This window comes from Rattus norvegicus, chromosome X (genome assembly GCF_021556685.1).
Source record: "Rattus norvegicus strain SHRSP/BbbUtx chromosome X, alternate assembly SHRSP_T2T, whole genome shotgun sequence".
Taxonomy (NCBI): Eukaryota; Metazoa; Chordata; class Mammalia; order Rodentia; family Muridae; genus Rattus; species Rattus norvegicus.
Genome location: NC_141554.1, coordinates 110,259,312 through 110,277,609, shown reverse-complemented (window position 1 = coordinate 110,277,609; position 18,298 = coordinate 110,259,312). Strand labels below are relative to the sequence as shown.

Sequence of the window (18,298 nt, the reverse complement as noted above, 5' to 3'; positions counted from 1 at the left end):
CATATAGAAACCTGTATAAATTGGCAAGTGCTATGGTCTAGAAAATATTTTAGAACTATAAGGCCCCAGGCTTGTAGCAAGAATGATGTATCTAAAAGTTGTGAAATTATTCTCTGCTTTTCTACCAAGCCTGTCCTTGTGTGCTATGATCTAAGTCTAGTGCACCTGAAGGCCTGATTTTCCCTAATTGTTTTTTGCCTGTGTTCTAATGGGAGGAGGAGACAACTGGCTTCAGAAACGTAGGCAGGTGTTAAGAGAGGCTATGTTACTTGTTCTATCCTCTCTTTTCTTGTCTATTACCTTCATATAAGTTCTTCTAAAGCTATTATTCTTGAAAGATCATTTTCATTCTTTCTGGGTTCCACTGATTACTCTTTAGTAGTAAGAGTTAGCAGCTTCCCCTCCTGTTTCCCTCAATACTGTCTCTACCTCAATGCCTTTCCATTAGAATTCTGAATGAAGTTCATACTCAGCTAACCATAGCCCTGTATTCCTAATTTTGTTTACATGGGCAGCACAAAGGCTATTTTTCACTTCTGCCTCTACTATAGTAGCTCATGTTGTGCATCATGGTAACAGTGGTTATCCTTCATAAGTGGGACTACTGATAATGATGTCCCTTTCTTCTTCATGGGACATAGTAGTTCTTTAGGTTCATCAACTAATTTCTTTTAAAAAGTCTTTATTCTTCTTATTTGCTGGGGTGGAAATTTTATTTACTTTTGACCAGTTGGGCAAAGTGGGTCAGGTTCTGACATCTGCTGATGGAAATGCATGAAAGTCAGTGGCACCTCTAAGTCACTTGTTTGTAAATCTGTTGATTCTTCTCAGCAAACTGTTTAATATCAACAACTGGCAATATCATCTCAATCCCCAAGGCTGGTATTAAATAATGTTAAAAAAATTAATTTGACTTCATGCTGAGTTACCTTGTACCATACAACATCAGGTTCCTGATCAGACTTCTTAAAGTCATCCATGTCTGGGCAGGAGATCTCCTTTCGTTTAGTAACTTCAGATTTCTCTAAGTAGCGGATCCTGCTATTGTAGCACAGGCCAGATTCATTCTCTGCAACAGTCAAGGACATTGACACCTTCATGCAGTATGTGGAGTTTCTGTAGGAACAAAGAAATAAGAAAATGACTTTATTGGCTCTTTACAACTTTTGAACTCTATATATTTCAAGAGAATTGACTTTTCCATATAGAGCATTGCCTAGAAATGAGAAACGACACCAAACCAATGCAAAGTGACTTTTGTCTTCAACCAACAAAATGGTGTGAAGCAAAAATGGTGATGGGAACATTCCTGATTATGAGATAGTTACAGAGCTCCAAGGTTAAGATGTAGCAATCTATGAATATGTAATACAGACTTTACTCCTAGCAATAAATACTGCTTCCTGAATCTTTGAAGAGGAAGGTTGCAAGACCCTTGTGAAAAGGGTGGTCATAGACATTTCTGTTCTTCATCTGTCTTTTGGTAGCTCTCCTAATGATTGTAGAACTTAACATCGGTTTCTATCCTAACATTTCCTTCATACATACACACACACACACACACACACACACACACACACACACATATATATGTATATATATGTATATCATATATGTATGATACCTGTCAACATATATAGCATTTATTTTACTTAACTTTTATAATCTGATTTAAGATTGTAGTGAACATGCTTGTATACTCAGATTTATAATTCTCTCCCATGGTTGGAACCACTAAGTTAACAGAACTATATATTTCTAGTTGATTTTGAGATAATCATTACTTATCACAATATAAATTGTTTTTCATCACCCAAGAATAGGGCTCAGTTCAAGCAGTGGTGGCCAAAGTTGTCTGAAGTAACAAAACAGACTCCTACATTTGGAGATCTCAGAAGGGAGCTCCCTTGCTTACTGTAATGGTTGATGATATTTGTCAATTTGATAGTATCTAGAGGCATCTAGGAGAATTATTCTGAGCATGATTCATTACAGGACCTAATTCCATGGCATTATCCACATTTAGTCTAAGTCTTCCTACCACAAGAAACACCTTCTAAAACCACATAGATGTGTTTAAAATGCTTCTTGAAATGGGCTAGTGGTTGGAAGTCCCACCCCTAGGCAAAGATCTATAGTCAACTAATGACTGCTAAGAAAGAGAGAAATAGCTTCTCCTTAGGGATGAAGCCCTAATAGGTTAGCCACTACAAAAGGGGTCAGTCCTGAATCCATAGACATACAAACAATAAAAAATACATCAAATATAAACATTACTTATCACTATATAAATTATACATGATTTTTCTCTACCCAGGCCAGAGATGTCAACTACACAAAGAGAAACTGCAATGTGTGAGAGAAGAGATTTGAAGCATCTTGACAGGATTGAGAAGGCCAACTGTAAATCATGGTAGGAGTGTTTAATCTTTCTTTCTGAAGGATATTTCAGGACCATATCTAAATTAACATTAACTTACTGCTAAAAATATGAAGTATCAACAGTAGCTGTACAAATCAAAGTAGTTGTAAGGTCCTATATCAGACAGAATTAGCATGCCAATTAGACATTTGAAGAGCACCCCAAATGGTTAGTGCCATGCATAGTTTTGTGGTCATTCATTGAAATTTTATAGCATTCCAAACATGCAAAACACAGAAAGGCAGATGGCTGTATTCATTTGGTTAACAAGCAGATATAATCAGTGAATATAATTACAAAAAAACTCATAAACTGGGACGGGCAAGTGTTATCAGAGAATAGTATAAAAGTAGACCAACTCTGATGTTCAGATACAGCACAAGTAGATTCTGTATGGTACTGTATTCCATTGTTTCTAATGTAGGTTTCCAGAACCCAAACAATGGAGATTCAAAAAGAACAAATGCTTGGAGCTAGAAAGATGATTCAGGTAGGTACACTTGTTCTTGCAGAGGACCAAGGTTTGGTTCTCAGCACTTACATGGTAGTTCATAACCATCCTTAACTCCAGTTACAGGGGATCCAATTACCTCTTCTGGCCTCCACAGGTACTAGACATGTACATGGTGCACATATTTGCATTCAAGTAAAACACCCATATACATAGAGTAAAATTAATCTAAAAACTATTTAAAAGAACAAATTCTTGTCAGAGGGTAGACACTTTACTTTTAATGTCATAGAGCTAAAAGTCACCATTTAAAGTCTCTTAAAGGAAAAGTAACTACTCGCTCAACTATTGTAGTTTTTTGTGAGTATTTGTATAGAAATTCAATATTAAGTGTTTTTGTAAATTCTAAGTCCCTTGGCTACCAACAAGGCCATATACGACCCAGCCTAGTACAAGAATCTCTTCTCCATTCACCAAGATGCATCCACAGAGGAATTGTCACTGTTCTTCCGACACACTAGGCTAATTAAACCAGAGGCCTTTATATTTGTTTTCATTGATCATCTAATGTCTGTTTATTTGATGAGCATAAGCTAATTAGGGGAAATGTTCTTTTCTTCTGCCTCAACAGTTTGTTCCTGGAACCCTAAGTGTATAGATACTAAATGATAAACTAATGTCCGTTAATTAAGTGAATAGACATTAAAATGTATGTATTTAAAAGTCATTCCATGCCGAATGGCTGAGAAACACCTAAAGAAATGTTCAACATCTTTAGTCATAAGGGAAATGCAAATCAAAACAACCCTGAGATTTCACCTCACACCAGTGAGAATGGCTAAGATCAAAAACTCAGGTGACAGCAGATGCTGGCGAGGATGTGGAGAAAGAGGAACACTCCTCCATTGTTGGTGGGATTGCAGACTGGTAAAACCATTCTGGAAATCAGTCTGGAGGTTCCTCAGAAAATTGGACATTGAACTGCCTGAGGATCCAGCTATACCTCTCTTGGGCATATACCCAAAAGATGCCTCAACATATAAAAGAGACACGTGCTCCACTATGTTCATCGCAGCCTTATTTATAATAGCCAGAAAATGGAAAGAACCCAGATGCCCTTCAACAGAGGAATGGATACAGAAAATGTGGTACATCTACACAATGGAATATTACTCAGCTATCAAAAACAACGAGTTTATGAAATTCGTAGGCAAATGGTTGGAACTGGAAAATATCATCCTGAGTGAGCTAACCCAATCACAGAAAGACATACATGGTATGCACTCATTGATAAGTGGCTATTAGCCCAAATGCTTGAATTACCCTAGATCCCTAGAACAAACGAAACTCAAGACGGATGATCAAAATGTGAATGCTTCACTCCTTCTTTAAATGAGGAAAAAGAATACCCGTGGCTGGGAACGGAGAGGCAAAGATTAAAACAGAGACTGAAGGAACACCCATTCAGAGCCTGCCCCACATGTGGCCCATACATATACAGCCACCCAATTAGACAAGATGGATGAAGCAAAGAAGTGCAGACCGACAGGAGCCGGATGTAGATCGCTCCTGAGAGACACAGCCAGAATACAGCAAATACAGAGGCGAATGCCAGCAGCAAACCACTGAACTGAGAATAGGTCCCCCGTTGAAGGAATCAGAGAAAGAACTGGAAGAGCTTGAAGGGGCTCGAGACCCCAAAAGTACAACAATGTCAAGCAACCAGAGCTTCCAGGGACTAAGCCACTACCTAAAGACTATACATGGACTGACCCTAGACTCTGACCTCATAGGTAGCAATGAATATCCTAGTAAGAGCACCAGTGGAAGGGGAAGCCCTGGGTCCTGCTAAGACTGAACCCCCAGTGAACTAGATTGTTGGGGGGAGGGCTGCAATGGGGGGGGGGTTGGGAGGGGGACACCCATAAGGAGGGGGAGGGGGGAGGGGGATGTTTGCCCGGAAACCGGGAAAGGGAATAACACTTGAAATGTATATAAGAAATACTCAAGTTAATAAAAAAAAAATAAAGAAAAATAAAAGTCATTCCATGTTTGTGCTTCTTTTTCATAGATCTCTTTTAATACAAATCTTCCATTATTTCAGATTCATATATGTCACTATTCAAATATCAATTTCCTTGTATAAGTGTGAGCTAGATGGCATCCATCTTGGACCACTAGAAGAAGAGTAGATCGAGTTTTTATAGCAGCATATTGGCAATGAATTGAATGTACTGATTATGTTTGGAAGACAAAAAGTACAGCAGAAGGGCATAAAGAGGTGGTCACAGGTTTAAATGGTACGTAACATAGAAGGGTCATATCTACTGGTTATCCAATGAGTTTGGAATGTTCCTTGATTATATATGCTCCATTATAATAAAACATACAGATAGAAGAACCTCATTACTTATTTAATATATTCCCATTATTAATTCCATGAAAAAGAACTAATACTCAGAATTATCAATAATAGAAATAATAGGTAGAATGTGTAATTATGTAAAAAAAAGTTCACTATCAAAAATGCTCTTATCACTGAGCAGAAAATTCTTTGGTGGTGGGAGGTTAACCAACAGCTCTCTAATTGGATATACAGTAAACTCAATAGCCAGGAATCTATGTCTGATGCTTTAAACCTAGCCAACTGTCCATGGTTGGATAAGTCATAGATCCTAGAGGAGAATCTACTTACTGCCAGGTCCTTTTTAAAAAAGATTTATTTATTATAGATAAGTACACTGTAGTTGTGTTCAGACATACCAGAAAAGAGGATCAGATCTCATTACAGATGGTTGTAAGCCAGCATGTGATTGCTAGGATTTGAACTCAGGACCTCTGGAAGAGCAGTCAGTGCTCTTAACTACTGAGCCATCTCTCCAGCCCTTACTGCCACTCCCTTAACCAGTGTTATTTATAACTGAATTTTAAATGTTTATCCTAATACTTAGATATAGATGTATCCCTCACCAAAGAAGTTTCTTTGTACAACAGAGACCATTAAGTAAAGTCAAAATGCAAAGCTCGGCTCACTGTGGGGACCTCAACTCCAAGAGATACAGCAACAACACAAACTCTAAACTTAAGCCTCAGGGAATGATCTGGAAAAAGGTATAGGAAGATCATAAGTTCCAGAGGACAGGATGTAAGGAGATACTCTTTTGTTTATTTGACAGGAAAGCTATATCAACAAAATCTCAAAAGTATGATCAATTAAATGAGACCCATATAATGACAAGACCAGGTGATATGTTAACTTGAATGGGGGAAAATCTCTCAAGTACCGACCACTAGTGAAGAGCCATAGGCAATTTATGGCTACTAAGAGAAAGAGATTCAGTCATTTTTAGGGATGAGCTCCCTCATAGGTTAGGTTAGTGAATCCCAAGTGGTCAGTCCTAAACAAATACACATACGAGCAACACTAAATAGATTCAGTAAGCAAATTCCTATATGTGGTGGGGATTGTGTGCGAGCATGCGTGCATGCGTTAGAGAGAGAGAGAGAGAGAGAGAGAGAGAGAGAGAGAGAGAGAGAGAGAGAGAAAGTAATTAAAGAAGAGTTCATGAATTTAAGAGAAATTGGAAATGGGTGAAACATGGGCAGAGTTTAGGGGAGAAGGAAGGGTAAAATGATATAAATGCAGTTTTAATATATTAGATTTTCAAAGGTTTTAAATTAAAATTTAAAAGTTAGTTGACATTTTAAAAGTAGAATTGTAATAATACACACCCATTCCACACCATCATCACAAATAAAATAGGTAAAATACTCAGCATATATTTGTCATATATTAGGTATTTAATAAATTATAACTATAAAATCAGAATTTTAGTATAGCTTCATTGTTAGCTATATCATCAATTAGTAATAGCAGTATATTTATATAATAATCACAAAAATATTTATAAACAAAACAATGATTGTAAGGGGCTAAAATAAGCCAGTAAGTTAGGACAGTTACTTGGACAAAAGAAATGGTCTGCAGGCATTACTTTGGGGAACAAAATAAATACCAGAAGACCAGAAATCTGAAAGGATCAACAAGACACACTGAATTAGATACAAAAAGGAGAGCAAATGAAAAGAAACTTTCAGGTACTATAAAATACTAGCTACAAGACAAAGGTCAGAACTTAGGAGGTTAAAAGGTTAATGATGGGCCACTAAATTTTCTGGTAGGCTTTTTGGACAAATGTTTTCTATAATAAAATCCAGACCTCCGGGCAAAGATTTGCAGGCACAAGAGATGCTCTCATGTGTTCATTCTCCAACCTCTCCAAAGATTAAATGATTTAGACCCTGTGAGCAGCACTTGTATTAACTTGGGGTGACCATAAGGGCAGGGCACTCACCCTGAAGATGGCTGATGAGTTGCAGGAGGAAATGTTTCAATCCCGTCTAACCCTTAAAACACAAACAACCCTAGGCCAGGGCCCTGCATATACTCATTCTGACTCTGTTCACTGGCATGTCAATTGTGGCTGACAAATTGCTTGTTAACCCATGAACAAGCCCTAATATGAAATGGTTGGTGATAACCAAGGTCTCCGTAACGTAAAGACAAGGCCTAGTTTGAGTCATGTTGTCACTGTGGCTGACCTAGTAGAGGTGTGATCAAGGCTCCCTGACAGTCCGAGATTCAAGTTGATTTTTATTAGTCATGTAATCCAGGTCTGGCACGGTTCCTGCTAACAATCTTGCATTATTTAGATTTTATTTTGAAAAATGCCTCAGGCCAGTTCTATTTAAAAAAAATTCCCTGCAAGTAGGGCCTAAAAATGTTACTTTTCTTTCATTAGGTACAATTAGAGCTCTGCTAGGTTGAGGAGGCAGTCTGACTAGTATGCAAGAATGTCGATCATAAATTATTTTTCTCTCCCTCTTCACATCCCAAGAGGGACAAGAAACACACTCTTGCTTAATGTAAGGAAGGGGCCTTTACAACGATATTCCAGCAATAGCATACAATTACTTGCATCTGAAATCTTTGCAGGGAGAATTATCTCTTTGTATCCATAAGAGAATTGTTCCAGGATGCCCTGATACACATCTGAAGAAAAAAAAAATTAGATGCTCAAGCTTATTTTTTTCTCCATCTTTATTAAATTGGGTATTTCTTATTCACATTACAATTGTTATTCCCTTTCCCGGTTTCCGGGCCAACATCCCCCTCCCCCCCTCCCCTTCTATATGGGTGTTCCCCTCCCCACCCTTCCCCCATTACTGCCCTCCCCACAACAATCCCATTCACTGGGGGGTTCAGTCTTGGCAGGACCAAGGGCTTCCCCTTCCACTGGTGCCCTTACTAGGATATTCATTGTCAAGCTTATTTTTAATAGAAGATAATATATTTGCATATAACCTATGTACATTCTCCTGGATATTTAAATCATTTCCAAATGACTTATAACTAGTAAAATGTAGAAGCTATGTAAATATGTGATATATGTACTATATTGTCTAGTGACTGCTGACAAAAAGTGAGTACATGTTCAGTACAAATGGAATTATTTACTTCTTTGAATCTTTGGGTCATAGATATCTGGGTCCATGAGTGTAGAACTTACAAAACAAGAACGTTACCTCTATTTCCACAGTTTTTTATCATAGTTAATTCTACTGTCATGTGGGAAAGTGAGCAGACAAGATGAGTATCAACTAATAGGAATAAAATGTATCTATCTAGGACAAAGATCTCTTGGCTGTTACTCTCAGAAATGTCATTCGAACATTGCTTAACATCCAAACTAACTTGTGGTTACCCATGTCAACTGTGTAAGCTGATAAAATTGGAAGTATGCATTTACAAATAATGTATAAAGAATAATTGTATTAATATATGTAGCAAATCTGTTGCTGAAAATTTTGAATAAATGCCATAGCTTTCTATACAAAAATTTAATGTCAGCTAGTTTAAGTTATATTTCTTGCTGTTTTTTCTATTGTTAAATGAGACTGTTCTCCTCTAAACATAAAAAAAATGCAGTAACAAATTCCCATGTCCTTTGCTAGTTTTTCATTTCTTAAAATTTATTAGTAAAAGAAGGTTTTCTTGGAATATTTTTGTTTAATTTCTTTTAGCTTCATCTATTTTATTTTATTTTACATCATGTGTATGAGTGTTTTGATCATATGTTTGTCTGTGCAGCATAGTACTACACGTGCATGCCTGCTGCCATGGATATTAGAAGACGATATCACATCTCCTGGAACCAGAATCATATACACAATTTTCAACTGCCATGTGGGTACTAAGGATTGAACCTACTTTCTCTTTAATAGCCAGTGCTCTTAAATCAATGAGCCATCTCTCCTGTCCATGAATATATTTTTGAACTTAAAGCAACAAATGTAAGACTAATATAAACTGTAACTACACGAAACTGCAACCATGCAATATTAATGCAATAAATACCCAAAAGAAGGCAAATTGGCAAGGTTATTGATGTCATTAAGTGAAGCAAAAGTTCTATATAGTCATTAAAATGACAGTTGTTAGTTGCTACTTGTTATACAAGATATATACATTGAAAAGTAAATACAAATCTAATATAAGAATAAAAAGTACTTATGCTATGAAAGAACTTGGGAGAAATACAAGGTCATTTGAAAAAATCCCCTTTTGTTAAATACTTTTAGTTTATAGAGGTTTGAAGAGTTCAGAGGTTTTGGGTTTTGTTTTGCTTTGCTTGGCTTTTTATATGATGTTTTATCAAACAAAGGATGTATTATTTCACAATAAGGTAAACAAACAATGATGTGTTGGAGGTATGAACAGGGAATATTTTCTCAAGTGCTTTGATCTCCCACTGGTATAAATATCCAGACTTTGGCATGTTATTGTCCAACTCAGAATCATCCACTTATTTCCTTGTAGTTCACGGTAGAGTTAGGGGATATTTGAAGGTAACTCTAGAAAATAAAATGAACTGTACTTGAGAAGATTGCTCTTTGGGAAAATATGACCCATAAAATCAAGACATGGGTTCAAACCCCAACTCTATATTATCCTAACAATGGGTCTTTGGCCAGATGATTCTCAGATTTTGGGGGATATGAAAAAATGAGGATAGTAAATGTAATTGTGTGTATAAGGTTATTACATTCCAAAATGTCAGAACTGTAAAGTTTGAGAGATTTTGATGAATTTTCCAACTAACACATTTCATGAATACGTATGGACAGAAGACATGGGACTCCTAGGTCCAAGTTCATATACCCTAAGGTAGTAGGAGCAATGCAGAACAACAAGATTTGCATTGTTTACTCAAACGTTATTCCTTGGGATAATATAGAGGGGGTTAGTGTAAGCAATGCATTACAGTACAACTGAAGAATCTCAAGCTTAAGTAAAATGGATCTTTTATAATAGTCATTGGAATTCTAGCTTTTTGCTGTAGAGAACAACAGTCTCTTTTTTCTAACCACTGCTCTAAGAAATCTTGTTCTTCAGTTTAAAGAGAGATAATTTTTTTTACATACAACTTTAAAAAAAAAAGTAGCAACATGTTGGGGAGATGGCACAGTGATTAAGAGAACTTGAGGTCCTGAGTTTAATTCCCAGTCACCACATGGTAGCTACAAGCATCTATAATGGGATCTGATTTCCCCTTTTTATGTGTATGAAGATCAAGCACTCATAGACATGAAATGGATGAATAAGTAACTTTTTAAATATGAATCAAGGAGGGCTCAAGGAAAGATGTGTGAATTTCCCTGAGAAGGGAAAATAGAATAGACTTTGTATGTGGACAGGGGTTGAGAGTGAGAGTGTGGGAGTGAGGCCAGGAGCAGAAAGGATCAGATACCGTGAGGACAGAGAGATGAATGGAACTGTGGGGGGCATCTCAGAGATGAACTAGGAACCTAGTGCAATAGAAACTCCCTGGAATCTATGAGGGTAACCCTATTAAGACTCCTAGCAATGGGAGATATGAAGCCTGAATTGGCCATCTCCTGTAACCAGACAAGACTTCCAATGGAGGGATTGGAACACCAACTAAGTTACAATACCACATAACTACACTTTTTCCTGCCTACAAGCTGGGCTGGAATATAGGTGGCACAGAAATTGTGGGAGTAGATAGCCAATGACTTGAGACCCATGGCATGAGAGGGAGCCCATTCCTGACATGACTTAGAGGGCCAGGAACCTGAGCTGTATAGCCCAGAGACCTCAAATAGAACCAAACATGACCATCAAACAAATAAAAAAGTCAACAAAATGATTCCTAATGATAGCCTGCTATATTCATAGACTGATGTCTAACCCAACCGTCATCCGAGAGACTTCATCCAGCAACTAATGGATATAGATAGAGAGACCCACGGGCAAACATTAAGCAGAACTTGTGGAATCCTGCCAACTAGGGAGAGGGAAGGAAGGAGGTGAAGGGCTTAAGGATACAACAAGAAAACCCACAGAATCAACTAACCTGATCTAACAGTGGTTCACAGAGACTGAACGAACAACCAAGGACTGTACATGGGTCTGACCTAGGTCCTCTGCATATATGTTACAGTTTTGTAGCTTGATCTACATATGGTACTCCTAACAATGGGAACAGGGGCTGTCTCTGATGCCATTGTCTGCCTTTGGGACCCTTTTCTTCATAGTGGGTTGCCTTGCCCAACCTTAATATGAGGGGAGGTGCCTAGTCTTATTCCAACCTGATATATCATGTTTGGATGACATACCTTGGAAGGCGTGCTTTTTTCTGAACAGAAATGGAAGAAGAGTGGATGGGGAGGGGGGGGAGGGGGAGGGGGAGCACTGGGAGGAGAGGAGGGACAAAAAACTGTGATCAGGATGTAATAAACGAGAGAAGAATACAGTTTTTAAAATTAAAAATATTTTTTATTATTTAAAAAATAATATTTTTATCCATATAGGGGATAGCCACGTAAGATAAAAAAGATGCTAGTTGTTCTATAGCTACAGTTACAGGTGGCTATGTGTAACCCAATGCACATGCTAGGAACTGAATTCAGGTCCCCTGGAAGAGCAGCCAATGTTCTTAATTGTTGAGCCATTGGAGGAAATAGGGTGGGTGTGGATGTTGAAGGGTAAAAATAGCGGATACATATTATATATATTTTTCAAATTCTATAGATTATACTACTCTGATGGTGAACTTCCATCTGAACTTTAATTAGTAATATACTAAATGAGCTCAGGAATTTTAAAAAGTGAAACTAATATTGGTGTTGGGAAGAAAGTAAGACAGAAAATGCTTTCTGCTAACTTTCTAAAAACATAAAATGGCTTAAAATGCTTATTAGTTCTTTTAAATAAAAATCCACTTCATATTAAAATAATAAAAACTAAATGGTAAATAAGTTAAATAAACTAAAGGTTAATACAAAATACCCTCCATACATTTCCTGTTTAAACTGCAACCCAAATCATTGCATAAACAAATCTCATCTTAAAAGTGCTAGAAAGATCTGAGTTTCCACCAGTCACAATTAAATGATTTTCAACTAATCCCAGGCAGTTTAGTGATTTAACAATGCCCAGTATATCCAGTACTTAGGTATAACCAATCAGATGCTTTCTCTCCTTTCAGGCTCGGCTTATCTCTCCTGTTTTTTTCTAATGGCCAAAATATTCTGAATTATTTTTCCTGTTACTTTTATATTGCCCAACTTGCAAATTATCATTTATTCAAATAAACTTTCATTTGCTGATTTTTTTTCTCTCTTAATCAATATGTAGTGAGTTGTGATTGTTGGTTTTTCCCCCCCTTTGGAAGAGTTTGGTAATGGAGGTCTTTATGACATATGAAATATTGCATGCATGTCTAGGCTGAGGGACATCAGTCCTTTGCTTGGGATAAGCTCCTGGCAAGGAGAGTGTGTGAACTCTCCTTTGAAGAGTTTAATTTCTTTTTTGCTTCAGTCTTTTCTGTCTTGCTGTTCCCTATAGCATCAGGATTTTTTTTTCTGGAAGTTTTCCTTACTTCCAAGGAGGTGTAGAGACTTTCGTCTTAGCTCTCCTCACTACTTTCACAGTCTGGAAGTTGGACTAGCCCTTAATTAAAATCCAGTAGAGTTTGAAGATTTCCTTTTTTTAAGTCCTTGGAGAGAGATAGGCTGACAGCCTGTTAGGCAGGCCTTTGCAGGGGTATTAGGTGAACCCTATGGCAATTACACAGATAAACTGGACCTGAACCTCCTCTGATCAAGAGCTGGAAAGGTGAGATCTGCTGTCAAGTCACTCATGAACAGCAGCTACCAGGAGCCATTATGACATTATAGTTGAGGGGCGGGACCAGACAGCCTGGTAGTGGGGGAGGGGAAGTGAGGGTGCCAGAAGACCAGAAGGGAGGGAAGGGGAGGGGATGGGCGGGAAGGGGAGAGCCGGGAAGAACAAACGGCTAATAAGACACTGAAGGAGAGAAGAGGTACTAACACCAAGAGACTAAGGGAGCAAAGACTACAGGTTTATTTAATCTTCCAGGGCGAGAAAAGCCCATAAGACACTCAGCCATCATGGCATTGAATCCTGAGGATCTAGGTAGTGGGTTTCGGCACAGCAAGGTGTCAATGTTCATCAATGAACAAATGGCCAAGCATGACAAAGGCCCTGATTTCTACCTGGAGAACCTGTCCCTGTCCTGGGAAGAGGTAGAAGACAAGCTCAAAGTCATCCTGGAGGATAGCGAGGTGCCTACTGAGGCTCGAGAAGCCTGTGCCTGGGGCACCCTAGCCTTGGGAGTGCGCTTCGCTCACAGGCAAGGCTGCTTACAAGGGCATGGGGTGCAGTGGCTCCAAGACTTGTCTAGCCTACATAAGGTGGCTGCGCTCTCCTTGTCACCAGAACTGAAGCACCTCACCCACAGCAAAGAGATGGAGCAGAAGGAGGGAGCTATTCAGCTACAAATGACCCAGGCTAAACTAGAAGAAGTGCAGAGAGAGCGAGACCTACTGAGACTAAAGATCCTCCAGGCAGTAAGATTGCCAGCGGTCCCGTGTTAACCCTTTCCTATCCCATGCCTATTTCAATGCCCCATTCTTCAAACAAGTCTCAACCTTTTTCACTTTCTCCTAGGAGCTGAGGGCTCTTCCAAACACAGTAAGACCAGCTGTGGCCATTCCTCCTGCTGTTGTCAGAAGAGCAGGGACGAGGACACAATGGTCAAATGCGAAGGAAAACTTGGCAGAGTTGATGGCTGCCACTACAGGAAAAGCAGATGAGAGGGCAAATATGACAGAAGCCGCCCTGGAAGGGACAATAACTACACCAGAAGAGGCCTCAGAGGAGCCCAATGGAAATTTCATGCACCTTCTTGGAGTTGTGAAGTGGAAAAATTATCCCTTGAAAAGGCAGAGAGTAGATATCAAACCCAAGGAAACATCCATGTGCTCTCTCTCTCAGTCCCTAAATCTGAGATCCACTGCCTCTTCTGAGCCATTTACTGTCCAACTCCCAGCCTCATTCACATACTCCTATGAAAGCCCCTTCCCAGCCATACCCACCACATCCCAACTACCAACCACAGAAAGACCACCTGAAATGTATCCCTACTCCGTTGCCTCTGATATGAGTCATCTGTCTGATATGGGAATCCACAGAGGAGATCATCAAGAACTACCAAAAGACAAGAGATTTTCAGCATTTCGTAGGCCTGGGGATTGGGACTGTCCTTGGTGTAAAGCTGTGAATTTTTCAAGGAGGGAAAACTGTTTCCACTGTGGGAAGGGAATTTGGCTGCAAAACCCTTAGTGGATTTGGAATTTGAAATAGAACAGAAACAAACCAATGGAAAATCAGTTTTTGGGGGAAGTTGAAGGGTGCGTCAGAATTGGGGAGGGGGAGTTGGTACCATCTAAGAGAATGGTGTGAGATATTAGGATGGTAGAAATGATTTGGGGAGGCAAAAGTTTTGATGATTTCTGTTGTATTCCAGGTCACTAGCATTCACAACCCCAGAATGACCTTACTATGTATATGTGAGTGCTTGAGTGCATGCACAAGTGTGTACCTGTGTGTGTGTGCCCGTGTGCGTGCCTGTGCGTGTGTGTGTGTGTGTGTGTGCCTGTGTGTGTGTGTGTGCCTGTGCGTGTGTGTGTGTGTGTGTGTGTGCCTGTGCGTGTGTGTGTGTATGTGTGTGTGTGTTTGGGGTATGTATATGTGTATGCTTTCCCTAATGTCTGGTGGACCTAAACAGCTAAATATACAAAATCCCTCCCTCCCCACACACCTAGTCATCAAATGATGGAGCCAGAGGGATTATTTGATGCAAACTGATTCTCAATGTGGAGAATATGAAGGGAGGTAAATTGTAATGCCAAGATGTGATTAGATAAAGAGTCAGTGGGTCACTTCCAGGATCATAGCTAATGCTACTGGAGCCCATAGCCCATCTAGCTCTGGCCAAGGGGAGGAAGAAACTCATCTGGTTTCCAGACAACTTTAGCGGGATACCAGTAGGAGACTCCAGGGCACAGAGGAGCTGATCGTTGGACTCCAGAGAACTCAGCTATTGTGTACTTCCTGCAATTGCATTGCACAAAGATCCATTTTATTACAATAGGCTGAGAAATGGGTTTCTGTTCCGGGCTACTAGATCATTTCCATGTCAGGCTGGCACAAGAAGAGCAATATGTTTTCTCTTTCCTTTTTGCCCTCCCTCCTCTGTTTTTCAGGAAAGGTTTTGTGTAGCTCAGGACCACCTCAAACTTACCATGTAGCTGAGAATGACCTTAAACCACATATCTTCCTGACTCTATTTCACAAATATTAAGGTTCTAGGTGTGTATTATAATGTCTGGGTCAGAAAAGTAGTTTAAAAAACACTCCATCAAAGAATCTATTGGAATTGATAGGGGAGTTGAATTAGCTGTTAGTAAGCAGTAAGGATTCCTTTATCCCAAATCCCCCAGGAATGAACTTGGTAGGGCGCTTATGTTCTGGGGGAATTCTATTACCCCAAACAGGCCAAACCTAGGGTGGTTTTTCCCAGGAGTGAACTAGATAGGAGGCTCATGTTCTCTCAAAGTAATATCACAAGAAATTAAACTATCAAATGAGACCTGGGCAGGGTTACCTTCAGGCTTATGATTGATTAAAATTAACAAGGCAGAGATTTGCCACTAGTATGAGGGTTCTGAGAGATTACAGAGGATACCAGGTACAAGCAAGGATGTCCACGAGTATCCAGCCTCTTAACAGGACTCTTCCCCAGCCCCAGTGTGCAGAACAGATCTGAACAGGAAACTTATGCCAGCTGCTCCAAGGTGAGGCAGCTACTGAAAGTGCACAGAGAGTTTGCCAGTCCACACGGGCCAAAGCATAGTGCTAGCTGGTGGCATTCTCTCTTCCAACTCGGCATCGTGCTAAATGGAGGAGAACGTGGATTTCAAATGCTCTTAGCGTACTCAGTAAGTAAAGTGGAAAAGAACTCTCTATTTCCGGGAGGGGAGTGGTGGAGGAAGGCGGGAGTTGGAGGGAAGTAAAGGCTGGGTAGGAGGTTGGTCTACTCCTCTTTCCCTTGTGGCTATAAGATATGTTAAAATTAACTGTGTGAATTTCAACCTACAGGTGAGAAGAGGAGGAAGAGAAGAGAACCCACTGCACCAGACTGAAGCACTATTACTACTACTAGGTACTATAGACTTATAGAATGAGAGCTGTTATGGCCATGAAATACCTACAGGAACAGAGATGATTTTAGGTTATCTGTTATTGGTGAGAGTATAGTCTCCGTTAGGATTAGGGGCCAGATACCCAGCTTGCAATTTTTCAAACACCTTTTGGGCTTGGTTATCTCCCTCTACTTCAGAGCTTCCTAATTTCAGTGTCTTTGGATTTGGATAGATCTTTGATATCTGGAATTGGATAGATCATTGTTGTAGGATACAGTTTCTTGTGCATTGTAGTGTGTTCAGAAGAATTCCTAGTCTCTACCTGTCTTTGTAATTCCTTCCCTACCCTTTCCATTGTGATAACCAAAATTGCCTCTTGGTTATAGCCACATGTCCACTAGAGGGCAAAGTCAACCTGAGTTAGGAACCTATCCGACAAGCCAGTACTAAACAGTGAGAACAGGGGAAGAATCAAAAGACAAGATCACAGAGGTTGAGGCAGCTGAACAAAGTCCATGAAGCCTCAAATTTACTTTAGATATTCCAGCACACTCAGGATGGTGGCAGAGTAGAAACTACACTGCCAAGACTAAGGAGTGAGGAGAACTGCAAGTACTCATGGCTGTAAAGACAAGAACTGAAAGGTTAAGACAGTGAATAAGGGAAACCTTGAGCTATTCAGAAGGAGGTAGCAGAAGAGAAATTAGAATGCAAGCCATATGATCACATATTGTACTACATAATATGATCACATATAAGATCATATAAAATATTAAGGCAGGCCTATTGGATTCCTAAATTTTAAAATTCAAAGGACAACACCATTCGTTGTTTTTGGTTCTTTTTTTTTTTTTTCTTCAGAGCTGGGGACCGAACCCAGGGCCTTGCGCTTCCTAGGTAAGCGCTCTACCACTGAGCTAAATCCCCAGCCCCCATTTGTTGTTTTACTAAACAAAATCCCTTCCTGTTTTTGCTTGAGGTTCTGCTGAGATACGTTTATACCTTTTAAAGGTTTTGCAAAACATCTTTGCAAAGGGAACTTAGGGTTAGTGGATGAGAAACAATGAGGTACAAGATGTTGCAGGGTCAAGTAAGGCCAAGGAGACTTCTACATATTTTATAAACGTAGTGAAATTATTTTGCCCCCACCCTCAAAAGACAAAACCTATATTTGTAGGCGTGGGTAATTTGGAAAGGCTGTTTCTCCTACCAGGACAGGGAGGCAGAGGGAATAGCTGAGTGACTAGATAGTAGGAAACCATGGTGGCTTTTGTTGTGTGTTAGGCTTGTGTGTTAGATTGAGCAATGACAGATAAGAGGGGAGCTTTCTGAATGGTAGTTTATTTCAGAATATTCACAGGGTAGAGTGAGGGAAAAGAATGGATTGCCAAAATAGGGGTGACTCAATTGTAAAAGGTCCTAACCAAAAGGAAAATTGGGCTTAATATAGCATCTCAAGACTCTAAAGCAGAGCTTTGGGAAAGAGGCTGGGGATGGAGTCCTAAGAAGGACATCAGACACAAGCCCTGGTAGTGTCATAACATATTTTCATTTTGTTCTAGTAAAAGTCTCAGTCTATTTGGATATGGGTTTTATGTTTGGAAGGATTAAAGAAAAACAAAATCATCTTCCTGAACCCACATATAGCACACTTTATTTCACTCTCAGGTCTAAAGTATGGTGACATATGCCTGAGATCCTAGCATTTGGGAACCAAAAATGAGGTGATTAACACATGAATGAAGGTAGCATAGGCTACATGGTAAGTTCTAGCCCATCCCAAGCTACATAAAAGACCTTGTCTCAACAAAATAAAATTAAAATGATCACAA

The 18,298-nt window shown here is 39.4% G+C and overlaps 2 protein-coding genes across 3 annotated transcripts in view; one reads left to right on the top strand and one right to left on the bottom strand.

Annotated features, from left to right (window-relative positions):
• Il1rapl2 (interleukin 1 receptor accessory protein-like 2) overlaps nucleotides 1-18,298 on the bottom strand; it is a 1,310,993-nt gene that overhangs the window by 655,264 nt on the left and 637,431 nt on the right. For both annotated transcript variants that reach the window (NM_001166342.3, XM_087599348.1), the window contains 1 exon segment: nucleotides 930-1,116. In NM_001166342.3, coding sequence (NP_001159814.1) covers nucleotides 930-1,116 — 187 coding nt within the window.
• Tex13a (testis expressed 13A) lies at nucleotides 13,190-14,641 on the top strand. Its single transcript, NM_001401229.1, is given in 2 exon segments — nucleotides 13,190-13,829; nucleotides 13,930-14,641. Coding segments are annotated over 2 exon segments (1,134 nt in total). The 5' UTR covers nucleotides 13,190-13,370; the 3' UTR covers nucleotides 14,605-14,641.